We start from the raw sequence: 26,386 nt of genomic DNA on the forward strand, positions 1-26,386 counted from the left end.
TTGACGTCATTGACTCGACCTTTGACACAACCAATCAGCGAGAAGGAGAGGTGGGACGTGTTCGTAGCCTTATCCGGAAGTGGCGGGACACCGTGTCGGAAGCAGCCAATGGGCGGCAGGGTGGCTGGATTCCGTCCCCCCCCCCCCCCACCGTGGGAGCGGCGGCGCAAACTGTTCCGATTCCAGGATCAGGCTCTGCATCCATGGAGCAAGCCGACGTGCCGAGGTGAGCCGAGCTTGCAGCCTCTACTCGCGGTCGCCCTAAGGCCCACAGCGTTCCAGACCCCTGAGGGGAAAGTGACCGCGGCGCTGGGCGAGCCGGCCGCATGCAGGCCCCAGGCCAGGCTCCTCGGCGCTCCCCCAACCCGCCGCCCTGTGGGTGCGCTTTGAGGTCGGGGTCCGTGGGGGATTCGGCCCGCTGCCCGGACGCCGCCATGCATCTGTGGACCTGAAGCCGGAGCTTGAAATCGCAGTAGACGGAATTAATTTCCTTTTTACCTGGTTGCTCTCTCTTCTTTTTCAAAATTGAGGGTTATTTTCTGGGACGCTTTAAGGCATATGCTAATTTGAGGTGGACAGTTTTAAGAAACGCATTGCTTCTGTATCTCGAGTATGTGATTACCGGCAGCTACACCGAATTAGGGGTAGTGAATCTTCGGGTAGCACTGTTGCACTGTGTCAGATTCCTGAATCCAGATTCGCTCAAATAAATATCAGGAATAGACCTGTAGCCTATGGTGTCTTGCCAAATCAACAAACTTTTTAAAGATACTTTATTCCTTTTTTTTTTGCGGTACGCGGGCCTTTCACCGCTGTGGCCTCTCCCGTTGCGGAGCACAGGCTCCGGACGCGCAGGCCCTCCGGCCATGGCTCACGGGCCCAGCCGCTCCGCGGCATGTGGGAATCTTCCCGGACCCGGGCACGAACCCGTGTTCCCTGCATCGGCAGGCGGACTCTCAACCACTGCGCCACCAGGGAAGCCCCTTTATTCCATTTTAAGTGGCGTCATCTGCAGTTTTTCCATTTGAGACAAATTTGAGTGGAATTCTTTGCAAGGTCGAATAAGAATAAAGATGTTTGTTCTTTTTTTTTTTTTTTAACAAGGGTTTACCGAGGGTCTATTATGTGTTGTATGTTGTGGGAAATACCCAAAGATTTCCCTCCCAGGGATGCTCCTGTGTTCAGTTACACCCAAGTTATCAATAAAACCGATTACTACAAATTGCTAAATTAGTGAACATGTACACGAGAGGTAGTTTGCCAGGCAGAGGAGTAGGAGGCTACACACCTGTATGGGCAAGATGCAGTGTCTAAAAGAGCTTGTGATATTCAGGAAACAGTTGTTCGCTGTGACCAGAATGTAGGGGAATTGGCAATGGGAGGATTGGAGAGAGAGAGAAAATAAGGTAGATTGGGGTCCAATTGTGACTAGATTTGAAACTTAATATAGCGGACAGTGGGATGCTAGTAAGTTTTTTTCTTTTTTAAATAATTATTTTTTGGCTGCGTTGGGTCTTTGTTGCTGTGTGCGGGCCTCTCATTGCTGTGGCTTTTCTTGTTGCGGAGCAGGGGCTCCAGGCGTGGTGGCTTCAGTAGTTGCAGCACGTGGGCTCAGTAGTTGTGGCTCGTGGGCTCTAGAGCGCAGGCTCAGTAGTTGTGGCGCATGGGCTTAGTTGCTGCGCAGCATGTGGGATCTTCCCGGACCAGGGCTCGAACCCGTGTCTCCTGCATTGACAGGTGGATTCTTAACCACCACACCACAAGGGAAGTCTGCTAGTAAGTTCTTAAAGCAGAAAAATTATTTGACCAGATTTGTGATTTCTAAAGTAACTCTGGTGGTAGCATGGAAGATTGATTGAAGTAGAGAGAAAATGGAGACAAACCAGTTGGAAAATTCTGAAGGTAGGTACAGCCAGAACCGTGAGGGCCTTTGCTAAGGCAGGAGCTCGCAGCCTGGGTTTGGAGTGGGGATTTGTAGGCAACCATAGGAATAGTTACCCAACTGGTACCCGATTTCTGAGATGGTTTTGATTTTGACATGAACACTGGATTTCCCAGCAAAATTTTGGCTTTTCGAATTGTGTGGGAAACATTGCTTTCAATTTTCAAGAAAGAAGATCCTATTGTTGCAAAAGATTATTCACCCATAGCCTTAGGGGGATGTGTCTCCTCCATGTAGATCCCAGTTTAATTAGATTTTAAATGTCTGTTTCATTTGAAATATCTATTCAGAAGACTTTTTGACAGATGTTTAAGGATTGTAGACCAACATTTATATTTGTGAATATAATAAATGGATATGTTAATATAATGAATGGATTAGACGCATTAACTGTTAACGGAGATGAATCATTTCCCACAGTTAAAACCAGGATGAAAATGCATAATTGCCTCCTTGCTGTCTTATAACCTGTTTCTTTAGTTCAGAACTTGCTAAGGCCATCAAACCTATCGATCGGAAGTCAGTCCATCAGATTTGTTCTGGCCAAGTGGTCCTTAGTCTAAGCACTGCTGTGAAGGAGTTGGTGGAAAATAGTGTGGATGCCAGTGCCACTAACATTGGTAAGTTTGGGAGAGTTTTAAACCACAAGAAAGAATCAGTTTATGCTGTTTTATTCAAGACATGTTTGTTACTGTAATAAGGCAATCAGGTATTGATATACAGAGAAATTATTATTTTTTAAACATAAATTTAGCACATTATTATGTGCCTAGTATTTAGCTAGGTAGTAATAATAATAATAGCGGTTAACTTTTATTGTGTTCTTACTATGTGCCAGGCAGGCATTGTGCTAAGAGCTATACAGATGGGATACCTCATTTAATCTGTAGAATAACTTTATGAGATTGGAATTATTATTATTGTTATAATTATTATCTCCGTTTTACAAATGAGGAAATTAAGGCACAAGGAATTTACTTTTGTTTTGAGGTTATAAAGCTAGTAAAATATGATCCTAGGGAGTCTGATTCCAGAACTTGTTCTCTTTAATGACTGTGTTAACACTGTCCTCTTGAAGGAAAGAAAAAGGAAAGAAAATAAGAACAAAACTATTTTATCTGGGCTAGTAAATAGCCAAGAAGGCCTTTAAAAAATAAAATATACAAAATGACAGTAGTACATTTAAATAAATATAGTTAGGACTCAAAGTTGCATTTTGTAAGTTATAAATACTGTCACTCTAAAGCCTTTTTACATGGATCAATTTGAGAAATCAATATTTTAAACTTTCTAGAGCTCAGGCTTAAAGACTATGGGGCGGAGCTCATTGAAGTTTCAGACAATGGATGCGGGGTAGAAGAAGAAAACTTTGAAGGCTTAAGTAAGTTGCATTTTGCTAATCCTATTTTAAAATATTTGGGCCAAATGTCTGAGAATTGGGCGTAACACTGTCTTAGGAAACACAAAACAGCTTTTTAAAACCAGTCACTTGGGTGGGTATTGTGTGTGTTCATTGCTGTATCACTTGCGATCTCTTCGGCCTTACTCTCCACCTCTCTTTCAGCTCTGAAGCATCACACTTCTAAGATTCAGGAGTTTGCTGACCTCACTCAGGTTGAAACTTTTGGCTTTCGGGGGGAAGCTCTGAGCTCACTCTGTGCACTGAGGTGATGCAATAATTTTATCCACTAACTTGACCCCTTATAAAAATCTCTCTGAAAATTGAAAAGTATGCTTAGAATCATTATTGTTTACACTTTTCCATCGGAATGTCTCAACTACTAACTTCTGCATTCTGTTTTATCTTACTACCAACCTAAGTGGTAATACTTCTGAAACGTAAGCAATGAATGAACAAAATGAAGCAAATAGTATTGTAAAAAAGTTGTTACCCTTATTAAGGCAGTAACTTCTCAATTTAAAAGTAAGGTATAAATAATACATTATAGATACCATATGCTATTGGTTTTAATTTATTTTGACGTTGAGGAAAAAATTTAGCTGAAGCACTTAATTAATTACACAACAGCTTCTAAGATTTTGTTAGAACAGTAGTAGCCAAACTGAGAAATAACTCTTTATTGGTGAATACGTAAGTTTTGAGATCTTTTATTTTGCAGTTTAACCAAAATGAGTATCAAAGCTTTTATCAAAACAAAACATTTACAGAACTCTCTCACTACCTGTTGGGCCAAACCTTGGATTTTATGATGACTCCTTACCCATTTAAACTCTCTTGATGATCTCGGAGGGATCATCACCTTTTTAGGGGAGTTTAGAGAGAACAGAAGCGAGAAAATGAGCACGTGATGACCAGCACCTGGGAGTCTCTAGCTGACTGTGCTCTGCTGGCTTTTTTGTACAGTGATGTAACTATTTCTACCTGCCACACATCTGCGAAGGTTGGGACTCGACTGGTGTTTGATCACAATGGAAAAATCCTCCAGAAAACCCCCTACCCACGACCCAGAGGGACGACAGTCAGCGTGCAGCAGTTATTTTATACGCTACCTGTGCGCCATAAGGAGTTTCAAAGGAATATTAAAAAGGTACGGTAGAGGGCTTCCCTGGTAGTGCGGTGGTTGAGAGTCTGCCTGCCAATGCAGGGCACAGGGGTTCGAGCCCTGGTCCGGGAAGATCCCACGTGCTGCGGAGCAACTAAGCCCATGCACCACAACTACTAGCCTGTGCTCTAGAGCCCGTGAGCCACAACTACTGAGCCCACGTGCCACAACTACTGAAGCCACCACGCCTGGAGCCCATGCTCTGCAACAAGAGAAGCCACTGCAATGAGAAGCCCACGCACCGCAACAAAGAGTAGCCCCTGCTTGCCGCAACTAGAGAAAGCCTGCGCGCAGCAACAAAGACCCAGTGCAGACAAAAAATAGATAAATTAGTAAGTAAATTAATTAATTAAAAAAAGAAAGGTACGGTAAATTCAGAATCCGAGAGCCTAGAGAGTGTGATGCCCAAATGTAGTCCAAGATCACTCAGGATGGTTTGCACTCCCGTTCATTCTCTTCCCTTGATTTTTGGAGAAGTGCTTAGCTTGCTTCTTCCCCTCAAAGACCTAACTTTTGGGTGATTTACCCTTTTTTTTTTTTTTAATAAATCTGTTTATTTTATTTATTTATTTTTTTGGCTGCGTTGGGTCTTTGTTGCTGCACATGGGCTTTCTTTAGTTGCAGCGAGCAGGGGCTACTCTTCATTGCAGTGCATGGACTTCTTATTGCAGTAGTTTCTCTTGTTGCAGAGCACGGTCTCTAGGTGCGAGGGCTTCAGTTGTTGTGGCACACTGGCTCTAGAGCGCAGGCTCAGTAGTTGTGGTGCACGGGCTTAGTTGCTCCATGGCATGTGGGAACTTCCCGGACCAGGGCTCGAACCTGTGTCCCCTCCATTGGCAGGTGGATTGTTAACCACTGCACCACCAGGGAAGCCGCCCTTTTCTTTTCTTGAAAAGAATCATCAAATTGTGTTTATGAGGTCTTCTAATATGGGAAATGAGTCTTTTAAGACAAGCATTATTTTTTGATTCTATCTTTATTTTTAATAAGGTCATTTTTTTGGCTCCCTGAGAAGTGAATCATTACAAGTTTTATGAATTGGAATGAAAATGATAAATATTATATAATTGTGTTTAAAAAGCAGTTATAAATTGTCTATATATGTGTATACATACATGTGTATATACATAATCATATATATATACACACATGTAATCATACCTGTGTGTGTGTGTGTGTGTGTGTGTGTGTGTGTGTGTGTATGATTACAGTTTTGTAAAAACAAAGCAACTGGCCAAAATATGCATAGAAAAAAGCCTGGGAGAGTAGACGCATGAATGCTACCAGTGGTTATTCTTGGATGTGCGATCACTCGTGCTTTTTGCCATCTTCCTTGTACCTTTCTGTTTTGTACCTATATATTCTTTATAATCAAAAACATTACTTAAACATATGCTGCTAAAAACTTTCTTTACCTTTAAAACAATTTGTGCTAGTTATAACTATTAATTTTGGAAAAATACAGGAAACTTTAAAAATGTTTTTTAATTCAAATATTAAAAAATTTTGTACAGAGAAAATTATTATTATTTTGTATCTTATGGTAAAAAAAAATTGGTGTCTTAGAAAATACAGGCATAAAGAACTTGTGCTCGCCAGAGATGACCATTGTTAACAGTTTGGTGAATCTTCCCAGACTCCTTTTAGTTTCATGTATTTATAAATCTTGGAAAATTTTTCAAGATAAATATTTAAAAAAAATGAAATCAAGTGACATAGAATATTAAACATTTAAGTCACATGGAATTGTGTGCAGTAGAAAGTTGGTATTGTCTCTGCCTATCTCCCAGAGTTTGGTTTATATCCCTTAGACTTTATTTTTTAATTTTTTAATTTTTAGTATTTATTATTTATTTATTTGGCTGCTCTGGGTCTTTGTTGCAGCATACGGGATCTTTAGTTGCAGTGTGCAGGGTCTTTAGTTGCAGCATGCAGACTCTTAGTTGCAGCATGCATGTGGGATCTAGTTCCCTGACCAGGGATCGAACCCGGGCCCCCTGCATTGGGAGTGCGGAGTCTTAACCACTGGACCACCAGGGAAGTCCCTATATCCCTTAGACTTTAAATGCATACATGTATATACAATCTTTATACATATGTTTCTATTTTTTTAAACAATTGGGATCATATTATATATACTGTTCTATGCCTTGACTTTTTAATATAGTATATTGTAGATACCTGTTTTTGGTCGATTGGTAACTACCTTATTTTTTATCATGGCACCATTATGTGGATATACTGTAATTAATTAGTCCCTGGTTGATGGTTGCTTAGGTTGTTTATAATTTTTCACAATTACAGATTGTTTCAATGAACATTTTCATAATCTTTTTAAAAAAATTTTTTTAATTTATTATTTTTATGCTTGGCTATGTTGGGTCTTCATTGCCGCGTGCAGGCTTTTCTCTAGTTGTGGTGAGCGGGGGCTGCTACTCTTCGTTGCAGTGTGCGGGCTTCCTACTGCGGTGGCTTCTCTTGTTGCAGAGCTCAAGCTCTAGGCACACGGGCTCTAGGCACACGTGCTCAGTAGTTGTGGCTCACGGGCTCTAGAGCACAGGCTCAGTAGTTGTGGCACACGGGGTTAGTTGCTCTGTGGCATGTGGGATCTTCCTGGACCACATCTCAAACCCGTGTGCCCTGCATTGGCAGGCGGATTCTTAACGACTGTGCCACCAGGGAAGCCCTTTCATAATAGATCTTTGATTGTTTATGCGAGTCTTTCTACAAGGATAAATTTCCAGAGGAAGGATTTCAAGGTCAAAGGGAACATAGTTCTCGATTTTTAGAGCAGAAGGCCTGGACATTTTGGAAATGAGGAAAGTGTGGTCAAGCACCTTATCCTCTGATTTCCCTTTGATACCATTCAACTCGTGGATCATTCTGTCAGGAATAATTTGCCTTATTTGTGAGATGATATGAGAACCTTGAATTGACTGTATAACTTGAATCATGCGCTGCTTGTAAGATTGAAGTAACATTGAGTCCTTGCATTTGTGTTTTTTAAACAGGAGTTCTCCAAAATGGTCCAGGTCTTACACGCCTACTGTATCATTTCAGCGGGCGTCCGTGTAAGTTGCACCAATCAGGTTGGACAGGGTAAGAGGCAGCCTGTGGTGTGCACCAGTGGAGGCTCCAGCATGAAGGAAAATATCGGATCTGTATTTGGGCAGAAACAGGTAGTGGTGGCCTGTTCTTTTGTTTTTTTTTCTTGATTCAGGTGCTCAAATCTCGCACCTGGAGCTCTCCGGCAGTCTTTTCACTGATCTCCTAGCCTCTAGACCGAAGCTCACTCGTATCCATCCACCACCACACAACGAAAATAATCATTCTAAAACAAAAAACTGGGTGGCCAGTTGTTTAAAAACACTTTATTGCTCTAGTGATTATGGCAGGTTTCTACTGTCCTTTCCAATAGCATAAAGAAAAAATTCTAAGAATTGATTTTTTTTTAAACTACGTCCCTATCACAAAAATTAATGTTAGGAGCTGCAAGTTTTAAAATAATCCTTTTACTCTCTCCTTGAAAAAAAAGTATTGTGGGCAATGTATTGTTTATGGAGAAGTAGGAGCACAAGTGTTTCATCTTGCTAATAAATCAAAATTATTTATTATAGAACTGCAAAATGCAACTATTGAGATTCTTTGTCCTCTTAATGTGGACAGCTTGGCTAGGAAGGAAAACACACAAAACCTTCGTTATATCTTCCTTTCTGAAGTCAGGCTGGTTCTTGCTTTATTAGGAAATAACTGTAAACCGTGATTTCTTTCAGTTGCAAAGCCTCATCCCTTTTGTGCAGCTGCCCCCTAGTGACACTGTCCGTGAAGAATACGGGCTGAGCTCTTCCCAGGCTCTGCAGAACCTGTTTTGGTAAGTTAATTGGTGCCAGGAAAATTACGATCAAACAATTTTTTTGAGTTGTTTTTTTTTTCTTTGGTTTTGTTTTTAAAGATTGTGATTTTAAAGCTTATAGTTTCTTATGTCCATTATAAACTGTAGGCAGTATTATTGCTGAGAAAGAGGATTTATATGGAGGAGTCAGGTTCTTAATGTAAGCAGTATTCTGGGTAACTGGTGCATTTTAGGGGGTTTCTTATTAAATTAGCGTTTGTAGAAGAGGCTCTGTTTAGTGAACAATTAGAATAACTCTTAAATTATGTATAATGTTTCACTTTGTCAGGGCCTGGCATAGAGGGATAGAGGCGCTTTTCCTTTAACTCGTGCCTTACCCAGAATCCAATCCAGCATCATTACTTTTAGTGTAAGAAAAATAGACATTTTTCCATAAGCAGAATTGGGCCCATATTGCTTACCCTCCCTCCACTTGCCTTTGGCTTATCCCTGAAATTAAAGATGGGGATTCATTTTTTTTTTTTTGTGGGACGTGGGCCTCTCACTGTTGTGGCCTCTCCTGTTGCGGAGCACAGGCTCCGGATGCGCAGGCTCAGTGGCCATGGCCCATGGGCCCAGCCGCTCCGTGGCATGTGGGATCTTCCCGGACCGGGGCACGAACCCGCGTCCCCTGCATCGGCAGGCGGACTCCCAACCACTGCGCCACCAGGGAAGCCCGGGGATTCATTTTTTATGCTAAGGTATCATTCTTATGGAAACTCAAATATCCCTGGGGTAAATCTCAGGTGAAGCCCTTAACCAACGCCATAGGAGATAGAAGTTTGCTAACTGAGAACAGATTTTATGTTTTATATTTATTTTTTTGGCCGCACCGTACGGATCTGAGTTTCCCAACTAGGGATTGAACCTGCGCCTCCTGCACTGGAAGTGCAGAGTCTTAGCCACTGGACCTCCAGGGAAATCCCAAGAGAACAGCTTTTGAAAAGGCGGGGAATGTGGGCAAAGAGCCTGGATACAGGTCCGTGGGCTTCCTGGACAGCTTGGTGGGGACTGCACGAAGGTTCTAGAATGTGAGTGTGGGGTGAGACCAACTCCTTGTGTGGAGGCCAGGGATTTAATAGGGAAAGTGAGAGCTGAAACGAATCAGTTTTGAACCCACTGGGTTGCCCATGGAGGATTTGTCAATGATGGGAGCTTTGGAACATTCCAGAGGGTCTGTGTTCCTTAATGATTCACCAGAATGGAGCACAGATACACGTTACCTGAAATGTTAATACTTGTCAGCTCATCACCAGGGGTTATGTTTTTATTTTTCACTTTGAGAATGTGCCGTTTGATGTGTGTCTGATCCTTTCTGTTCTGGAATCCTGCCCTAACGGCATTAACATTGAACAGTATCTCAGGTTTTATTTCTCACTGTGCTCACGGCGTGGGAAGAAGTTCAACGGACAGACAGTTTTTCTTTATCAATCGGCGGCCTTGTGACCCAGCAAAGGTATTTCAAAATATGGGGGGATTAGTTTTTTCTTTTAGCTTTTAGTTTTAATTTTATTTTTTATTAAATAACATTTTCTGACACAGGCAATTTACATGGAACTTGGGACTTTGACTCAGAAACATTACTTTATCTTTTTTTCATTCTAATCAATTTTATTCTAAAAACATGTTTTTATGCAAATATATTGATATTATTTTAACAATGTTATATTGTCATTTTAAAATATTTTTAAAAATATCTTTAAAGTGTCTTGCTGTTAATTTCTTTTTAAAAAAATTTTTTATTTTATATTGGAGTATAGTTGATTTACAGTGTTGCATTAATTTTAGGTGTACAGCAAAGTGATTCAGTTATACATACACGTGTCTATTCTTTTTCAAATTCTTTTCCAATTTTGGTTATTACAGAATATTGAGTACAGTTCCCTGTGCTCTACAGTAGATCCTTTGTTGGTTATCCATAAATCATCTTATTTTAGGCATTTAAAAACACCTACCATACAGTGGTTTCAATTATATATATGTGCATACATATGGACACATATTAATAACCAATATATTTATTATCGTAAAAATTATCACTATTAGAAGAAAGTAAACATTTTAAAACATTCACCATTATCTAGACTATTTGGTATAGACGGACACACATGCGTATGCTTTTGTATTTTCTCTTTGTTCTGTCCATTTTCCAGGAAAATAAGGGCCCAGATTACTTCTGCCTCAAACTTAAACTGATCATCTTGATTATAGCACTTTTAGTGGTCAGTTTTGACTTTGCATCTTCCGCAACATTATACCTAGCAGTGAAAGTGCCAAGTCTTAATCACTGGACCACCAGGGGATTCCCCAAAATTACTTCTATCAGCCAGATATGGTTCAGCTTCTATTATTTTTCTTTTCTTTTTTTTTTTTTTAATATTTTTTAGCGTATAGAGCGTAGAAGTTTTTCTTTTTTTCTTCTTTTTTTGGCTGCGCCATGCAGCATGCGGGATCTTAGCTCCCCACCCAGGGATCCAACCCGTGCCCCCTGCATTGGGAGCACAGAGTCTTAACCACTGGACCACCAGGGAAGTCCCTCAGCTTCTAAATTTTTAACCTATATTGTAATTGGTGTGATTTTATGGCTTATCCCTAATGCCATTTAATAATCTCATTATAAAGTCATATAAATACATTTCTGTGTACATTTGAATGTTTTATGAGCATTTAAACCGCACCTCATTTTATTGACATTTCTTTAAGAGCATCTTGAGTATGGAAAAAGATTCAGTTTTATGAATCTATGATTAAAGATACACCTTTGAAAAAAAAAAAGATACCCCTTTGAGAGGAAAGAGGAGACTTTTTTTGGGTGATGGATATCTTCATTATCTTGATTGTGGAGATGGGTTCATGGGTGTTTATATATGTCAGAATTTATTAAATTGTATACTTTAAGTGCAGTTTGTTTTAGGCCAATTATACTTCAAGAAAGCTGTTCAAAATGTATCCTTTTAACGGTTGGTTAGAGTAGCATGTTATTAGAAACTGGGGGAAGGAAACATTTATTCTTTTCTAATCTTTGTTTTTTGTATAGGTTTCCAGACTTGTGAATGAGATCTATCACATGTATAACCGGCATCAGTATCCATTTGTTGTTCTTAACATTTCTGTTGACTTGGGTAAGTTCCACTGACATTTCAGTAAAATTGGTGACTTCTTTTTTTTTTTTTCAGGCTGCACATGGGCTTTCTCTCGTTGCGGCGAGCGAAGGCTGCTCTTCGTTGCGGTGCGTGGGCTTCTCATTGTGGTGGCTTCTCTTGTTGCGGAGCACGGGCTCTAGGCGCACGGGCTCGTAGTTGTGGCTCATGGGCTCTAGAGCGCAGGCTCAGTAGTTGTGGCTCACGGGCTTAGTTGCTCCATGGCATGTGGGATCTTCCCGGACCAGGGATTGAACCGTGTCCCCTGCATTGGCAGGTGGATTATTAACCACCGCACCACCAGGGAAGTCCCTGGTGACTTACTCCTAAAAGAATAAAATGAGATTATAAAGCTCTGATATGACCAGAAAGAGACTTTTATAGCAACAGTTAATGGTGATACATATTTTTATAGACTTAAAAAATTTTTTTTAATTAAAAATCTTTTTAGACTTTTATTTTTTATACAGACTATATATCTCCTGCTTTCTACTTGAGACTACATTAATTGTATTGTTCGGAAAAATGTGACTTTTTCACGTCAGCCGAGGGAGAAAGTAGACTATATGTTCTCCCTGATTTTGAAAATAACTCATTTCATGTAGATACTTTTCTTCTGATTGCTAATATTATGGTTTATTGTTATCCAATATTTTTTTAGCTGCTTAGAAATATATATGTGCACACCTTAAAAATATATATATATTTAATGATATATCCATATTTTTTGGAGTGAGAAAATAATTTTGGGTAATTTTGTGCTCTTTATCCTTAGATGTGAACATTTTCTCTTCCATGTCATTAAAGTTTATTCAGAAACATGATTTTAATAGCTGTATTGTATTTCAATGTGTGGATATATCTTGATTGTAAACTTTTATGTTTGTGCCTATTTTAGTTGTTTTCAGTTTTTAGAAATTTAAATACTGTTCTTATAAATAAATCATTACCTATGTTTTTGATTATTTCTTCAAGATAAATTTCTAGAAGTAGAATCATTGGGTCAGTAAATGGGATCCTGTTATACCGATTTACACACCTACCAACAATGTGCTAGGTGTTATAATTTTTAACCAGATTCAATAGATGATAAAAATGACATTTTAGTTTGCAATTTTATCGTACCTTTTCATGGGTTTATTTGCTTTTTTTCTTTTGCAATTTACCTACTCAAATGCTTGCATATTTCATCTCTTTAAAAAATTATTCATCTTTTCCTTGTTTATTTGAAAGGGCTAGTTTTATAGTATGAATATGAATCTGGACATGGCTTTTGGCAAGTGCAAGTGAATAAAATAGTCGATGGGGAAATATCTCTTGTTAAACGTGAACTTAAACACAATTGGCATCTTTTCTATTTTGCTTTAGAATGTGTCGACATCAACGTTACTCCAGATAAAAGGCAAATTTTACTACAGGAGGAGAAGCTTTTGTTGGCAGTTTTAAAGACGTCTTTGATAGGAATGTTCGATAATGATGTTAACAAGCTCAACGTCAGTCAGCAGCCGCTGTTTGACGTCGAAGGTAAGAGAAACACACGTGTATAAACAGCTTCTAAAACTTGTAGCTGTTGTGATACTTTCCTTATTCTTTCGGAGGCAAAGTTTTTTTTGGCATGAAACAAAATCTGTCAGATTTTGATGGGTACCTACCACCTCCATCTCTGCACAGTGCACAAATAGACATGGAGATGGGGGGCAGGCTGGCCTAGAGGAGTATCTGCCCCAAGAAGTGGATCTGGCTGTCAGAGGGGATAATGGCCAACTCAGAGAGGACGTGTCACCCTAGAAAGTACGTAGCTGCAGATTTAAGGTAATCTGGATCACCCAGGGCTGCCTTCTTACCAAGACTCACCCATTCTCCTTTCAATAAACACGCCCCCATTGGAATTCCCTGGCAGTCCATTGGTTAGGACTCAGCACTTAAACTGCCAGGGCCTGGGTTCAATCCCTGGGTGGGGAACTGAGATTCTGCAAGGCAGGCGGCGTGGCCAAAACCAAAAACCAAACAAACAAAAACACTCCCCGAACTTGGCAAGCCTTTTGTTAATTTCCAGAGTTCTGAAAAAGTTGATTCTGACCATTTTTACCCGTTTTCTCCTATCTTTTATGGAGTAGGGAATTTGGGGGGGCCCTTACTCTGCCGTTTTCCCTCACGTCCCCCCTGTGCATTCATCACTGAGTGGCATGTTGAGATGAAACTTGGCCCAAAGCTGGTTTGACCTCGGTAAAAATATGCACAATCATTGTTTTACTTCCTGATCCTGAGTGAGCAGCCTTTCGTTTAAATAGTTGGTTTTATTCTTTTGCCTCCAAGCTAAGTGCATCCGGGGCACCTTGCAGGGAGGCGTCCACAGCTGAGCCCAGTAGCCTTCCGTAGCGAGGCAGGAGCTGGCTACCCCTTCTGACAGCCAGATCCGCTCCTTGGGGTGGATACCCTTCTCTAGGCCAACCTACCCCCGAGCTCCACGTATGTTTGTGCAGAGACGGAGGTGGCGGGTCCCAATCACTGTGTACTCCAGCGGGGGGAAAACACCAGAGAGCAGCTCAGGAAGCTGAAAATACGTTTGGTGGAAAGCTCAGGTGACAATCAGAGGAAGTCGTTCCGGGATGAGGCTTCATAACGCGAGGGTACCAGGAGCCATAAGCCAGGGGTTAAGAGGAGGCGCGGGACCCAGAGTGGCTCTGTCCTTCCTTTTCCTAACACCCCTGGGGTTGGGGGGCGGAGAGGCTGACTTGGAAGACAGTGAGGTGCGCTCTCATCAAGGGCCACGGTCGGCAGTTGTGACAGCCGGAGAGTATGGTGGGAACACAAGCTCCTCAGGGTGGGGCGGGGCTGCTGGGTGGTGGGAGAGGCGCACAGGACCACTGCCACGAGTGCGGCCGAGCTACTGACCTCACATCTCTGCCGCCCACTCTGCATGGGATAGTATGGCTGCGTGCGTGCATGTGTGCGCATGCGCGCGCAAGGGCCCGGGAGGGGGATGGGGCGGAGGATGGTAGGGAGCATTGCGTCTGTGTGGAATGGGCCGGAGGTAGCAGCTCTGAGCGCACGCGCGCACGCAAGCGCACACACGCGTGCGCACGTGCGTGGCCAGAGAGGCCACCCCATACAGAGAAACTGCTCAACTTATCTCTGCATCTTGAGGCACAGTCAAATCGACGCCCTCTTCTTAGCCCTTTCGTCGAAGTACAGCATCCACACAGAAGCAAATGTGTCGTGAGCGCATCAGCCCTGAGATCAGGAAGCAGCACCCGCAGAACCACCCTTGTACCCCTTTTCAGACACTAACCCCCGGTGGGAACCGTTTTCCTGACGTCTAACACCATGGATTCGTTCTGTTTTTAATTTGAAGGCATCCAGTATTTACATTTTTCCATCGTTGGTTTCTCTTTCAATATTTTGTATGTGAGATTCATCCAAGTCCTGTGTGACAGTTCATTTATTCATTCTCGTTGCTGTGCAGTATTCTGTTGTATTTAAATACCACGACTTATTTGTGGACAACTGGGTGGTTTCCAGGATTGGGTTGCCATGAATATAGCTGTCACGAATATCCCCATCCATGGTTTAGGCCAGCACAGGTAGACATTTCTGGTAGGATAGCAGTGCGGGGTCACAGGTGTGCATGTTCAGATTAGATGTTCCCAGAGAGTTTTACAAAGCAGTTGTACCAATTTCAACACCACCAGCAGTATTTAAGCATCCCATTTGATCCTCAGCCTTGTAAACATTTTTTTAAAGAATTTTAACTGTTCTGATGAGTATATAGTGGCATCACATTGTGGTTTTAATTCATGTCTTCTTTATGGTTCATGTAGAACTGTGTTCACACATTGGATCAGCCATTCGGAGCTCCTCTTTTGTGAAGTGCCCGTTCACGTACAAGTATCCCCTTATTCTATTTCCGCGCAGCCCCTGACGCCCTTTTCTGTTCACATCTGCTTAGGTCACTTAATAAAAAGGCATTCGGCAGAGGTGGAGAAGCCCGTGCCAGAGAAGCAGGATGATCCCGCCCCATTAAGGACTCGCGGGGAAGAGAAAAGGGCAGTGACCATTTCCAGACTGAGAGAGGCCTTTTCCCTTCGTCACACAGTGGAGAACAAGTCTCGGGGTCCGAAGGCCACCGACCCAAGACGGATTTCTCCACGACAGAAAAGCAGCACCCCACTTCCTAGCGCTTCAAGGCCCCTCTGCTCCTGGAAGCACATCTCTGAACCTCGGGAGGAAGGGGTGACTTCCACTCAGGGGCCCTGTGACCCGATGGGCAGAGTGGACACGGAGGAGGGCTGGGGGCACAGCAGCGCATCTGCCGGCTCTGAGGAGGGGTCCAGCACCCCAAAAACGGGCAGCCAGCCCAGCAGTGACCATGTGGCAAGCTCCCCCAAAGATGGGGTTTCGCAAGAAAATGTGGAGTCTTTGGAGAAGTTACCTGAAACGGACGATCGTCTTTCGGGCACGAATTGCCACTTAGACCACGAAGAAAGCAGCTCCCGAGCTAGAGTTTCGCTGCAGCCAACTCAGCTCTCATCCCCAAACGCAAAGCGTTTTAGAAAAGAAGGGGTTCCTTTAAATCCCGATGTCCCTCCAGAGTCCATGAAAACTCAGAACGCTTCAGCGCCCGAGGTGGATGTAGCTGTTGAAATTAACAAGAAAATAGTGCCCCTTGACTTTTCTATGAGCTCTTTAGCCAAACGAATAAAGCAGTTATGTCAGCAAGAACAGCAACAAGAAGGTGGACAAAATTATAGGAAGTTTCGGGCAAAGATTTGCCCTGGAGAAAATCAAGCAGCAGAAGATGAACTAAGAAAAGAGATAAGGTAACAACTTTTTCCACTCGCCAACTTCTTTTCCTTGCCTCTCACATCCATCACATTAATTTTCTTTAAAGAACTCTTTGACCAGGCAGTTCTGCAGCCTGAAATCTTACAGGAATTTTTTTCCTTAGGTTTTCTCTGCACATCTTTTCCATCGGGTCCAAATCAATCAAGGCCTTCTTCACCCCAATTTTATTCCTTTTCCTGGAGGTTTTCAGCGTATGGTGACTTCTCCCGGCATTGAATTCAGGGCAGCTTTGGGGAATATTGCTATTTCCCATCTTTCCATTTTAACATGTATGAGGAAAACTTATCACATTATCAAAGCTATGATTTCAAGAAGATTGCATCAGATAGGGTTAAGTAAAAAAGTCAATTTAAAGAAAAATCTTCACAATACAGATAATAGCAAACACTGGTCACCAGCACTTTCTTGACAGTAGTCGTGTCCAACATTGTGACTCTTAAAAATGATGAATTCTTTTGAAATAGTTTTTATTTTTTAAATTTTGTCTTTGTTTTGTGTCACCAGTTACTGAAATGTGCTGTGCACAGTGCAACTCAGCAAGTACATTGCATTTTTATAGCACTTTTAGCCTGGACCACACAGGCTTTGCCTGATTTCAGTTATAAATTCTTCACTGAGTATTATATAATTTCTTTGTTATTCATAGTGCCTAGCTTAGACGGAGAAGGGTTTTCAGGAACCTTTATTTCTTTTAAAAGGTGTGTAATTAATGGAAATGAATCTTTCTGGTTGTGAACTCAGAGGGAGCCAGTGAAGAGAGCCAGGTTCCTTAAATATTTTTAAATAGAGATTTTAATTAAGTTTGCAAACATGTATTGCTCACCTGTTATCATGGTTTTTGAACGTTGGTATGCCTAAGAATCACTTGGAGAGCTTGTTAAACAAGCAGGACCTATGTATGGCCAGATTCCAGTGTTTCTGCCTTAGTAGATCTGGCGGGTCTTGGGTGTGGAGCCCAGGAATCAGCATTTTTGACAAGTACCCCAGAAGGTCACATTGAGAAGCTGATCCACAAGGGTCTGGCATTGGCTTCTGGCTTTCAGGGCACGGCTGTTGGATTGGCTGTACTTCTGAGCTATTGGTCTGATGAGGTTTATGTTTTCCTGAGAAGCACAGGAAAAAGTATTGAGCTAAAGGTTAGGCAGCAGTGAAGATACTGAGGTTGTGTTTACCAGCTCCTGTTTCTGCATTTTGAATTATAACTAAATATACCAAGCTGTAAAACTTTGTTTCTTTAAGCCAGATGCTAGGTTCTAGTTTATGGTGGGAGATACGCCTGCCGAAGACACAGAAGACCCGGGTCTTCAGGCCGGCACAGGTTCTTCCCATGGGCAATCTGCCTGGGGAACCGGAGCAGACCCAGGCGGTTCCTGGAAGAGCAATCAGAGGCAGGGAGTTGGTATTTGTGCCAATTACCAATTTATTGCCTCTCAGTTCCAAATCCACTCTTTGCCCTGCTTTGCAGTCCTGGAGGCTGAACCATGTAAGCGTTTCTCCTGGTGCACTGTTAGACTTGATCAGCAGGGGGCGCTGGAGGGACACTGCAAGACAGCAGGAGCCGCGGCTTCTCTTTTGCTCCTGTGATGCCCTTGTCTTTTCCTCCTACAAGGCAGCCACTGGCAGCAGGCAGGAGGCCCAGCAGTGCTCACTCTACTACTCCAACCAACTTATTTTCATTCATAAATGAACGAAATGCAGCCACGCCTGTTCCAACAAAGTCTGAAGCTCAGCCTGGGGTGGGCAGGGGGTGGGGGGTGCTCCCCATTAGAAGGATCGATATCCACTATTGACAAAAAGGTACTCGTATACAGGTAGCCCTCCGTATCTGCCGGTTCTGCAACTGCAGATCGAAAATTTTTAAAAATTCCAGGAAGTTCCAAAAAGCAAAACTTGAATTTGCTGCGTGCTAGCAACTATTTTACATAGCATTGACATTGTAGTAGGTATTATGAGTAATCTAGAGATGATTTAAAGTATATGGGAAGGATGTGCATAGGTTATATGCAAGTACTGTGCCATTTTATGTAAGGGACGTGAGCATCTGGGCATTTTTGTTTCCTGGGGGTCCTGGAACCAATCACCTGCATATACTGAGGGACAACTGTACATATTGGTGGGAGTGTAAACTTTTATAGATGTCCTATCAAAGTGTACATATATAATAATAACACATCTAGGGATTTATCATACAGATACATCCACAGTAGAGAAGATGTATGTAGAGGGATGTTGCACCTTTGTTTGTGTTTCTTAAAATGGATACAACTGAAGTGTCCTTTAGTAGAGAATTTGTCAGACAAATTGGTACATCCACATACTGAATTCCTACATGGACATTAAAAAGAATGAAGTAGGTCTCTATGGTCTGAAAAAATATCTGAGATGCATTGTTAAGTGATGAGAGTGAAATGGTGTGAAGAATTGATTCCATTTTTTGTTTTGTTTTGTTTTTTTGTTTTTTGCGGTACGCAGGCCTCTCACTGTTGCGGCCTCTCCCGTTGCGGAGCACAGGCTCCGGACACACAGGCTCAGTGGCCATGGCTCATGGGCCCAGCCGCTCCGCGGCATGTGGGATCTTCCCAGACCGGGGCACAAACCCGTGTCCCCTGCATCTGCAGGCGGACTCTCAACCACTGCGCCACCAGGGAAGCCCCATTTTTTTAAACAATGTATAGTCAAAGGTCTGGAAGGATATGGACCAAATCATTAATAGTAGTAACTAATGTCACCTGGAGAGTTGGAGGAATGAATAATGTTATCCTTAGAAAGTGGGATTTTTAGGGACTTTGTCTATTTTATGTTTTTGTACTTTTTTATTAGTGTTTTATAAGCAGAGAAGGAATCTTTTAAAACGTCTTCTAAAATGGGAATTCCCTGGCAGTCCAGCGGTTAGGACTCCGTGCTTTCATTGCTAAGGGTGTGGGTTCAATCCCTGGTTAGGGAACTAAGACCCCACAAGCCGTGCAGCGCAGACAATAAAAGAAATTAAAATGTCTTCTAATTAACATTTTCTACATGCAGCAAAACGATGTTTGCAGAAATGGAAATCATTGGTCAGTTTAACTTGGGATTTATCATCACCAAACTGAACGCAGATATTTTCATAGTGGACCAGCATGCCACGGATGAGAAATACAACTTCGAGATGCTTCAGCAGCACACTGTCCTCCAGGGTCAAAGGCTTATAGCGTAAGTTCATTTCAGTGTTCAGAATTTTCAGTGTTGTTTCATCCCGCAAATTTAAGATCTCTTAGCTATAAGAGTGCCTATCTTTATCTCTGTCTAAACCTACCTATACCTATCTATCTATCTGTATTTTTTGTCTGTACGTATCCTTACAGCAGATTTTTACACTTTTTGCGTAATAATAGTCATACCTGCCATTTATGGAGTGTTATTTGGTGCCAGGCGCTGTTGAAGCAATTTATATTTAATCCTCACAAACGTTTGAAGTAGTTACTGTATATTACCACCAACATCTCACAGGTGATAAAACTGAGAGACGTTTAATAACTTGCCCAAGGTCACACAGCTAATGGATTCTTTAAGTATCAAAAGATACTTAAAGTTCTTTTAAGCTGTTCAAAAATGCTGATCACTGGTTGGCCAGAAAATCCTTTTGATGAAGAACAATTTATAGTACAGAGTATATCTACTTAGAGTACATGGAGTTCACGTGTTCAGAAGGTCAGCAGTGCCTGTGTGTCTGTCCTCAGCTGTGGTAGAGCGATACCAGTGATTAGTCACTGCAGAATTTGGTATTTATCTCTCTTTTGCCAAATTGAATGTTTTACACTGACCATTTTACAGGGTGGTGTGATGGTGTAGCATATAAACCAGAAGTCTTTCCTTAAGCGAAGTCCTAAGGAGAGGTCTTGGATTTTCATTTTGGAAATTAAACTACGTAATTAACTCAGATCCCAACGGCAGCAGATCCCAGCATGAAGAAGTTACCACTAAAACAGCCACTCAGCTGGAAAACATACCTAGTTTATTTGCTGAGTACTCTGTATCCTACAGAATGGCTTAATTATATTTATTTTCAGTAGGAGTAAGTAGTAATAGTAAAGACATTGAATGAGCCACTGTATAATACTGAGCTATTCCTGCCCCTGTTACAGAGGTCGTTTATTTTTTAGCCATTTGGTGTAAGTACGGTCTCATTTGTGGCATTTCAAGTTGACCTGGATAATCACATGCCACTGTGGGTCCCATGTGGATCACACTTCAGGATGAAAGGATAAAGACCACGACTGCATCCTTTTCTACTGGCCCAGCATAGTTTGGCCCTGATGACCTCTTCAGCTGTTCCTAAGCCCTCTTCTCCTGTTCTCTATACTCTGGCCATCCTTCCTTTTCCCTTGACAGGCCTGATGAATTCCTACAGAGCCATTAAGCAGAATGAAGCAGATCTTTGTGTGTGGCTCTGGGAACACCCATGGTCCATCCTAGGGCCTTTTTACAGACTGTTGTCTCTGCCTAGAATACTTGCCCCTGCACCCACCCCTCACCCCCATCACCTGATAACTGCCACTCAGCCCCAGATCTCAGCTCAAAGGTCACTTCCTCAGAGAAGCCTTCCCTGACGCCCTCTCTCTCCAGGCCAAGTCTCACATGCTCTGTGCTCCTATGGCCCTGGGTGTCTCTTCTTCCTGATTCTCAGTGTAGTTTGTAATTACAATTTGTTTGTTTGACTGTTTGATCAATGTCTTTTTTTCCCCACTAGACTGTTTGTTTCATGAGAGCAGAGAACGGGTCTGTGTTTGCTCACCTTTATATCTCCTGCTTTAGCGGTGTCTGTCTTACTAAGCACTCGGTAAATCCAAGAGGAGAGATGGTTGGATAAAGAATGCAGGCAGGGGGGACTTCCCTGGCAGTCTCGTGGTCAAGACTTCGCCTTCTAGTGCAGGGAGTATGGGCTCGATCCCTGGAGCTAAGATCCCACATGCCTTGGGGCCAAAAAACCAAAACATAAAACGAAAGCAATATTGTAACAAATTCAATAAAGACTTTAAAAATGGTCCACATCAAAAAAAAAAATCTTTAAAAAAAAAGAATGTAAGCAGAAGGAGCAGGATAGCAAAACAGATGCTGTTTCTTCTGTTTTCAAATGTCTATAGTGACCGAACCCAACTTTTCAAATTGTCTTTATTGTGAGGAGGAAAAGTAGCATTTTTAGGTCATATCGTTATCTTGGAGAAGAGAATTAAAAAAAAGACAGTCATTGGGGTGGTATGGCAGATTGAGGAAAGGCAGGCTACTTTTGGAATTACTCTAACTTCTAAAAAGAACTTAAAAAAAAATTAAAAGGAAATGCTCGGAGTTTTGTGACAGGAGAGGCTCATAGCTGGAAGCATGTTATTCGTGTTGCTTTTTGAAATGAATTCAAAGAATCACAGAATTGTTGTTTTAGTTTCATTTCTGCTTTAGAGCCAAATGTTTGACTTCAAGGTCTAGTTTGGGTCTCTCTTTTTCAGACCTCAGACTCTCAACTTAACAGCTGTCAATGAAGCAGTTCTAATAGAAAATCTGGAAATATTCAGAAAGAATGGCTTTGACTTTGTTATCGATGAAGGCGGTAAGTTATTACTTAGGATTGTAGAACTGTGTCCTTTTAGAGCTGAGAACGATCTTTTTTTTTTTTGATAAATTTATTTATCTTATTTATTTATTTTTGGCTGTGTTGGGTCTTCGTTGCTGCACGCGGGCTTTCTCCAGTTGCGGCGCGTGGGCTTCTCATTGCGGTGGCTTCTCTTGTTGCAGAGCACGGGCTCCAGGTGTGTGGGCTTCAGTAGTTGTGACTCTCGGGCTCTAGAGCGCAGGCCCAGTAGTTGTGGCGCACAGGCTTTGCTGCTCCACGGCATGTGGGATCTTCGCGGACCAGGGCTCGAACCCGTGTCCCCTGAATTGGCAGGCGGATTCTTAACCACTGCACCACCAGGGAAGCCCGAGAACGATCTTTGAGGTCATACACTTCAGCGTCTTTTATAAGAGATGAACATGCTTCCCCCCAAAAGCGTTTTGCTTCTGCCCTCTCTTTCAGAAGTTCCTTACAAATAGCACCCAAATGAATCAGATTTTTCAAATGACGGCTTTTTCTCCAAATTTTCTTCTTTTAGCGCCGGTCACTGAAAGAGCTAAATTGATTTCCTTGCCAACTAGTAAAAGCTGGACCTTTGGACCCCAGGACATAGATGAACTGATCTTCATGCTGAGCGACAGCCCCGGTGTCATGTGCCGGCCTTCCCGGGTCAGGCAGATGTTTGCCTCCAGGGCCTGTCGGAAGTCTGTAAGTAAAGCAAGCTTATTTGCAGGAGCCTGGCGGGTCTGCTCCAGCTCATGGGCCTTGGAAGTTCTCAGTTCAGCCCCTGACTTGTCAGCCTTATTAAATGTGGGTGATGGTCGCTCTGGGCTGTGTACGTAGAGTCCCATTGTCCTCAGCCATTGTAACACGTAAGCCCTGCACGTCTGCCTTAGGTCAGACCTCCGACCCATAATTACTGCTGTTTCTCAGCGTCCCTGAAGCAGTGTCCTCAGAGCTTTCGTCACTCCCACGCAGTTAGCTGGGGATCCACGTTGTTCATCTATGGACCTTATGGGCATTAATGACACTGGTGGGTAAAGATTAGGGGCCGCCAGCCCTCAAGGGCCCTGCACGAGATTATCCAGAACCCTGCAGTCGGCTCGCTTTTCGCAGGAGTCCCAAGGGCGGGCACTGCGTATTGTCTGGCTCCCGCTGCTCAGACTGGTTCTAGAAAACGCTAGCAGTGGTAGGTGATGAGCCTGATGTCAAAGCAGAGCACGTGTGTTTGCATCACCTGGCCCACCCCTTCATTCACTCAGCAGAGACCCCCTGGCCCACCCCTTCATTCACTCAGCAGAGACCCCTTGAGCCCCCGCTGGGTGGCCGGCCCTGGTCCGGGTGCTGGGGGCACAGGTCGGCAGATGAGGTCCTTGCCCTCGTGGAGCTTATAGTTTAGTGGGGGAAAGGGACATAACATTAATAACGGCAGCCTCAGATACAAGTTCGGTAGAGAAAACAGTATGGGGGTGGGGAGTGAGCACCGGGAAGCGAGGCGGGTGGTCGCGGTGAGGCTGTGTGAGGAGGTGACCTCCCAGCTGACGCTTGGAAGGTGAGCTGGAGCCCCTTGGGAAAGAACTTTCCAGATAGAAGAATTAGCAAGTGCAAAGGTTCGGGGTGTTTGGTGAAGCCAGAGGCTGACCCCGTGTGACGGATGGGGGACCAGGATGGGGGTGGGGCCCCATCCGGGGACCCACTTAGGGTCCTTGGGATCCTGGTCCGAACCTGGGTGCCTGCGCTGCACGTGTCAGGAGGTGCTGGAGGGTGACCATGGGAAAGAGACCACAGAGAGGGTGTCACAACGGAGATGAGGGAGGTGGGGCAAGGGCTGTGGCATTTTCACCTTTGGGGGTGGTGGGGTTCAGCATTCTCTGTTAGACGCGTTGTATTGAGATCCTATTAGACGTGAGAGGAGGTGTCTGAGAACAGTCACGTCAGTGAATCCAGAGCCAGGGGAAGTGTCAGTGCTGGGGAGAAAGGTTTAGGTTTTCTAAGTTACGGCCATGGCGTCGGATGAAATTCCTCCAGGCAAGAGTTTGATGAGAGAATAGGGCCCCGGACCTGACTTCAGCCACAGATGGTTCTTTGATAAAGGCCTAACCTTGATCTCCCCATCCTGGAGTCGGGGGTAGGAGTCAGAGCTGGGCCTGGCCTGTGCTGATGGCCAGGTGTTCACAATGCCGTGTCCTCGTGTGATGCAGAGATCTTTGGGGCCACGGGCTGCTTCTCAGTCCCCACGCTGGCGGGTCCCTGGCGCCGCAACGCTGTCTCCGCACAGCACATGGGCTGAGGGGGGCGGGCTGTCCTCTGCTGCACCTGTGGGCCCCGTGTCCTACGCTCGGCTCTAGCCACGCCTGCCACACCATCTCCTTCCCGCCTCAAGTCCTCGCTCGCTGTCCCTCTGCCTGGATGCCCCGCTCCGCACGCCTTCTTCGCCCACCTGGCCCCCTCCCATCCTCTGGCCTCCCTGAGCACCCAACTGAAGTAGCCTCTCCCGGGTGCTCAGGCACAGCCCGAGGGCTACAGAGGACAGACAAGGCGAGCTGTTTCATTGCAGGGAGGCAGGGACATTTGAGCAGCAGCCTGCGGGAGAGGGAACATGAGAGATGTAGATATCTGAGGGAAGCGTATCCTGGGTAGAGGGCACAGCCAGTGACAAGGTCCTGAGGCAGGTACTCGCTTTATGGGCTTGTACTAGAGGCAAGGGGGTGCTGGTGTGGCTGCAGTGGGGGCGGAAGGGCTGCTTGCTCGCAGGTGTGGGCAGTAAGGCCAGTGAGGGCCAAGTCAGGTGATGCACTTGGGCTATTATCCAGGTGGGGGGCGGGGCTTCGAAGAGGAGCCACGTGATCTGACGCGCCTTTAAAAGGAATCACTGGCCGCGAGTGGAGGACGAGTTGAAGGGAGAAGGAGGAGAGTGGGGAGGCCCGTTAGGAGGCCGCTGCAGTCGCCATGGTGGGAGGTCGGGGCGGCTGGGATGTGGATGCTGGTGGAGCTGGTGAGACTGGTTGGTCCTGGATGGGAGTGGTCGGCGTCTCTCCTGAGGATGTGCTGCCATGACAGAGCCACGGAGGGGCTGGATGTCACAAAGAGGCCGAGGGCTGAGATACTAGAGGGTAGGGTTCTTCGGGGGAGGACTTTTCAGGGAATTGTTGCTTTTGTTGTAATCTTGTCCAGCCTCTTTGTAGAGAACAGGGCTTCTGAAGAGTTGCTTTTCTAACCAAAAACCAGTAAAACTTTAATGTAAGCCATCATGTCTCACATGCAGGTGATGATTGGAACTGCTCTTAACACCAGTGAGATGAAGAAACTCATCACCCACATGGGGGAGATGGACCATCCCTGGAACTGTCCCCACGGAAGGCCCACCATGAGACACATTGCCAATCTGGACATCATTTCTCAAAACTGACAACATTTCTCTCTTTCTTTTTTTTTTTTTTTTGCGGTACGCGGGCCTCTCACTGTTGTGGCCTCTCCCGTTGTGGAGCACAGGCTCCGGACGCGCAGGCTCAGTGGCCATGGCTCACGGGCCCAGCCGCTCCGCGGCATGTGGGATCTTCCCGGACCGCGGCATGAACCTGCGTCCCCTGTATCGGCAGGCAGACTCTCAACCACTGCGCCACCAGGGAAGCCCTAACATTTCTCATTTTAAAGAGCTATTGATCTTATTGCAGATTTTTCTGTTTTTCAAGGCAGGGTTTTAAGTAACCATTTTGGGGTTTGTTTCTCAATGAACCTGCTGCTTAAAAATGCATCAGGTCCGTTTAGAAGTGATCTTGAGAACTTTTCAATCCATGTGGAGCATTGCTTGCAACATTTTTTGCTTCACATTTGAACATATGTGTGTGTGTGTCTGTCTGTCTGTCTGTGTGTGTCTGTGTGTGTGTGGTGTAGCAGCAAGAGCATGTTTTACAAAAAGAGCGCTTTGGAAGTCACCTAGACTTCTGCTCTGGCCTGACGTATTTTAGCCTGCCACTTTTCAGCTCTTAATGATGATTAAGCCCATAATGGTTTAACTTCATAAATTGAAAATTATGGTCCTTTTGAGTTAGTCATTTTCAACCCTAATGCATATTAAATTTAGAAAATAATCCAAAGATACCCAAGGGATATTCTCTGTCCAGCTGGAAGAAGTCGACCAGGTGGGGTGAGGTCTCTTTTGTTTTTTTTGTTGTTTTTGGCTGTGCCGCGCTGCTTGCGGGATCTCAGTTCCCTGATCAGGGATTGAACCCAGACCACGGCAGCAAAAGCCCGGAATCCTAACCAGTAGGCCACCAGGGCACTCCTGGGGGTCTCTATTTTTAAATGTTCTCCGCTGCAGCCAGGGTGGCAAAGAGCGTTGTAGGCAAGGGGAAATAAAAGGCTTTGGTTTTTCTGTAACTTTGATGCTGTGATTTGGTTTTCTGGGAGTGTGAGCTGCAA

General features: G+C 43.9%; 1 protein-coding gene across 5 annotated transcripts; it reads left to right on the plus strand.

The window, feature by feature from the left end:
• The first annotated feature begins 64 nt into the window (after positions 1–64).
• On the plus strand, positions 65–26,344 carry PMS2 (PMS1 homolog 2, mismatch repair system component). 5 transcript variants are annotated; one of them, XM_067705476.1, is made up of 16 exons: positions 160–226; positions 1,738–1,902; positions 2,428–2,562; positions 3,237–3,323; positions 3,507–3,609; positions 4,308–4,491; positions 7,518–7,685; positions 8,280–8,377; positions 9,755–9,854; positions 11,436–11,520; positions 12,907–13,062; positions 15,488–16,358; positions 19,405–19,572; positions 21,861–21,961; positions 22,503–22,672; positions 25,230–26,344. In XM_067705476.1, exons 2-16 carry the CDS (start codon positions 1,872–1,874, stop codon positions 25,371–25,373), a joined length of 2,601 nt encoding a protein of 866 aa, XP_067561577.1. In that variant the 5' UTR covers positions 160–226; positions 1,738–1,871; the 3' UTR covers positions 25,374–26,344. The 5 variants fall into 5 exon arrangements, with proteins under 5 accessions (XP_067561578.1, XP_067561576.1, XP_067561579.1 ...); XM_067705477.1 differs by lacking the exon at positions 1,738–1,902 and having other exon boundaries at positions 65–226; positions 2,423–2,562; XM_067705475.1 differs by lacking the exon at positions 1,738–1,902 and having other exon boundaries at positions 94–226.
• Positions 26,345–26,386: the final 42 nt, after the last annotated feature.

This window comes from Pseudorca crassidens, chromosome 15 (assembly GCF_039906515.1).
Source record: "Pseudorca crassidens isolate mPseCra1 chromosome 15, mPseCra1.hap1, whole genome shotgun sequence".
NCBI lineage: Eukaryota > Metazoa > Chordata > Mammalia > Artiodactyla > Delphinidae > Pseudorca > Pseudorca crassidens.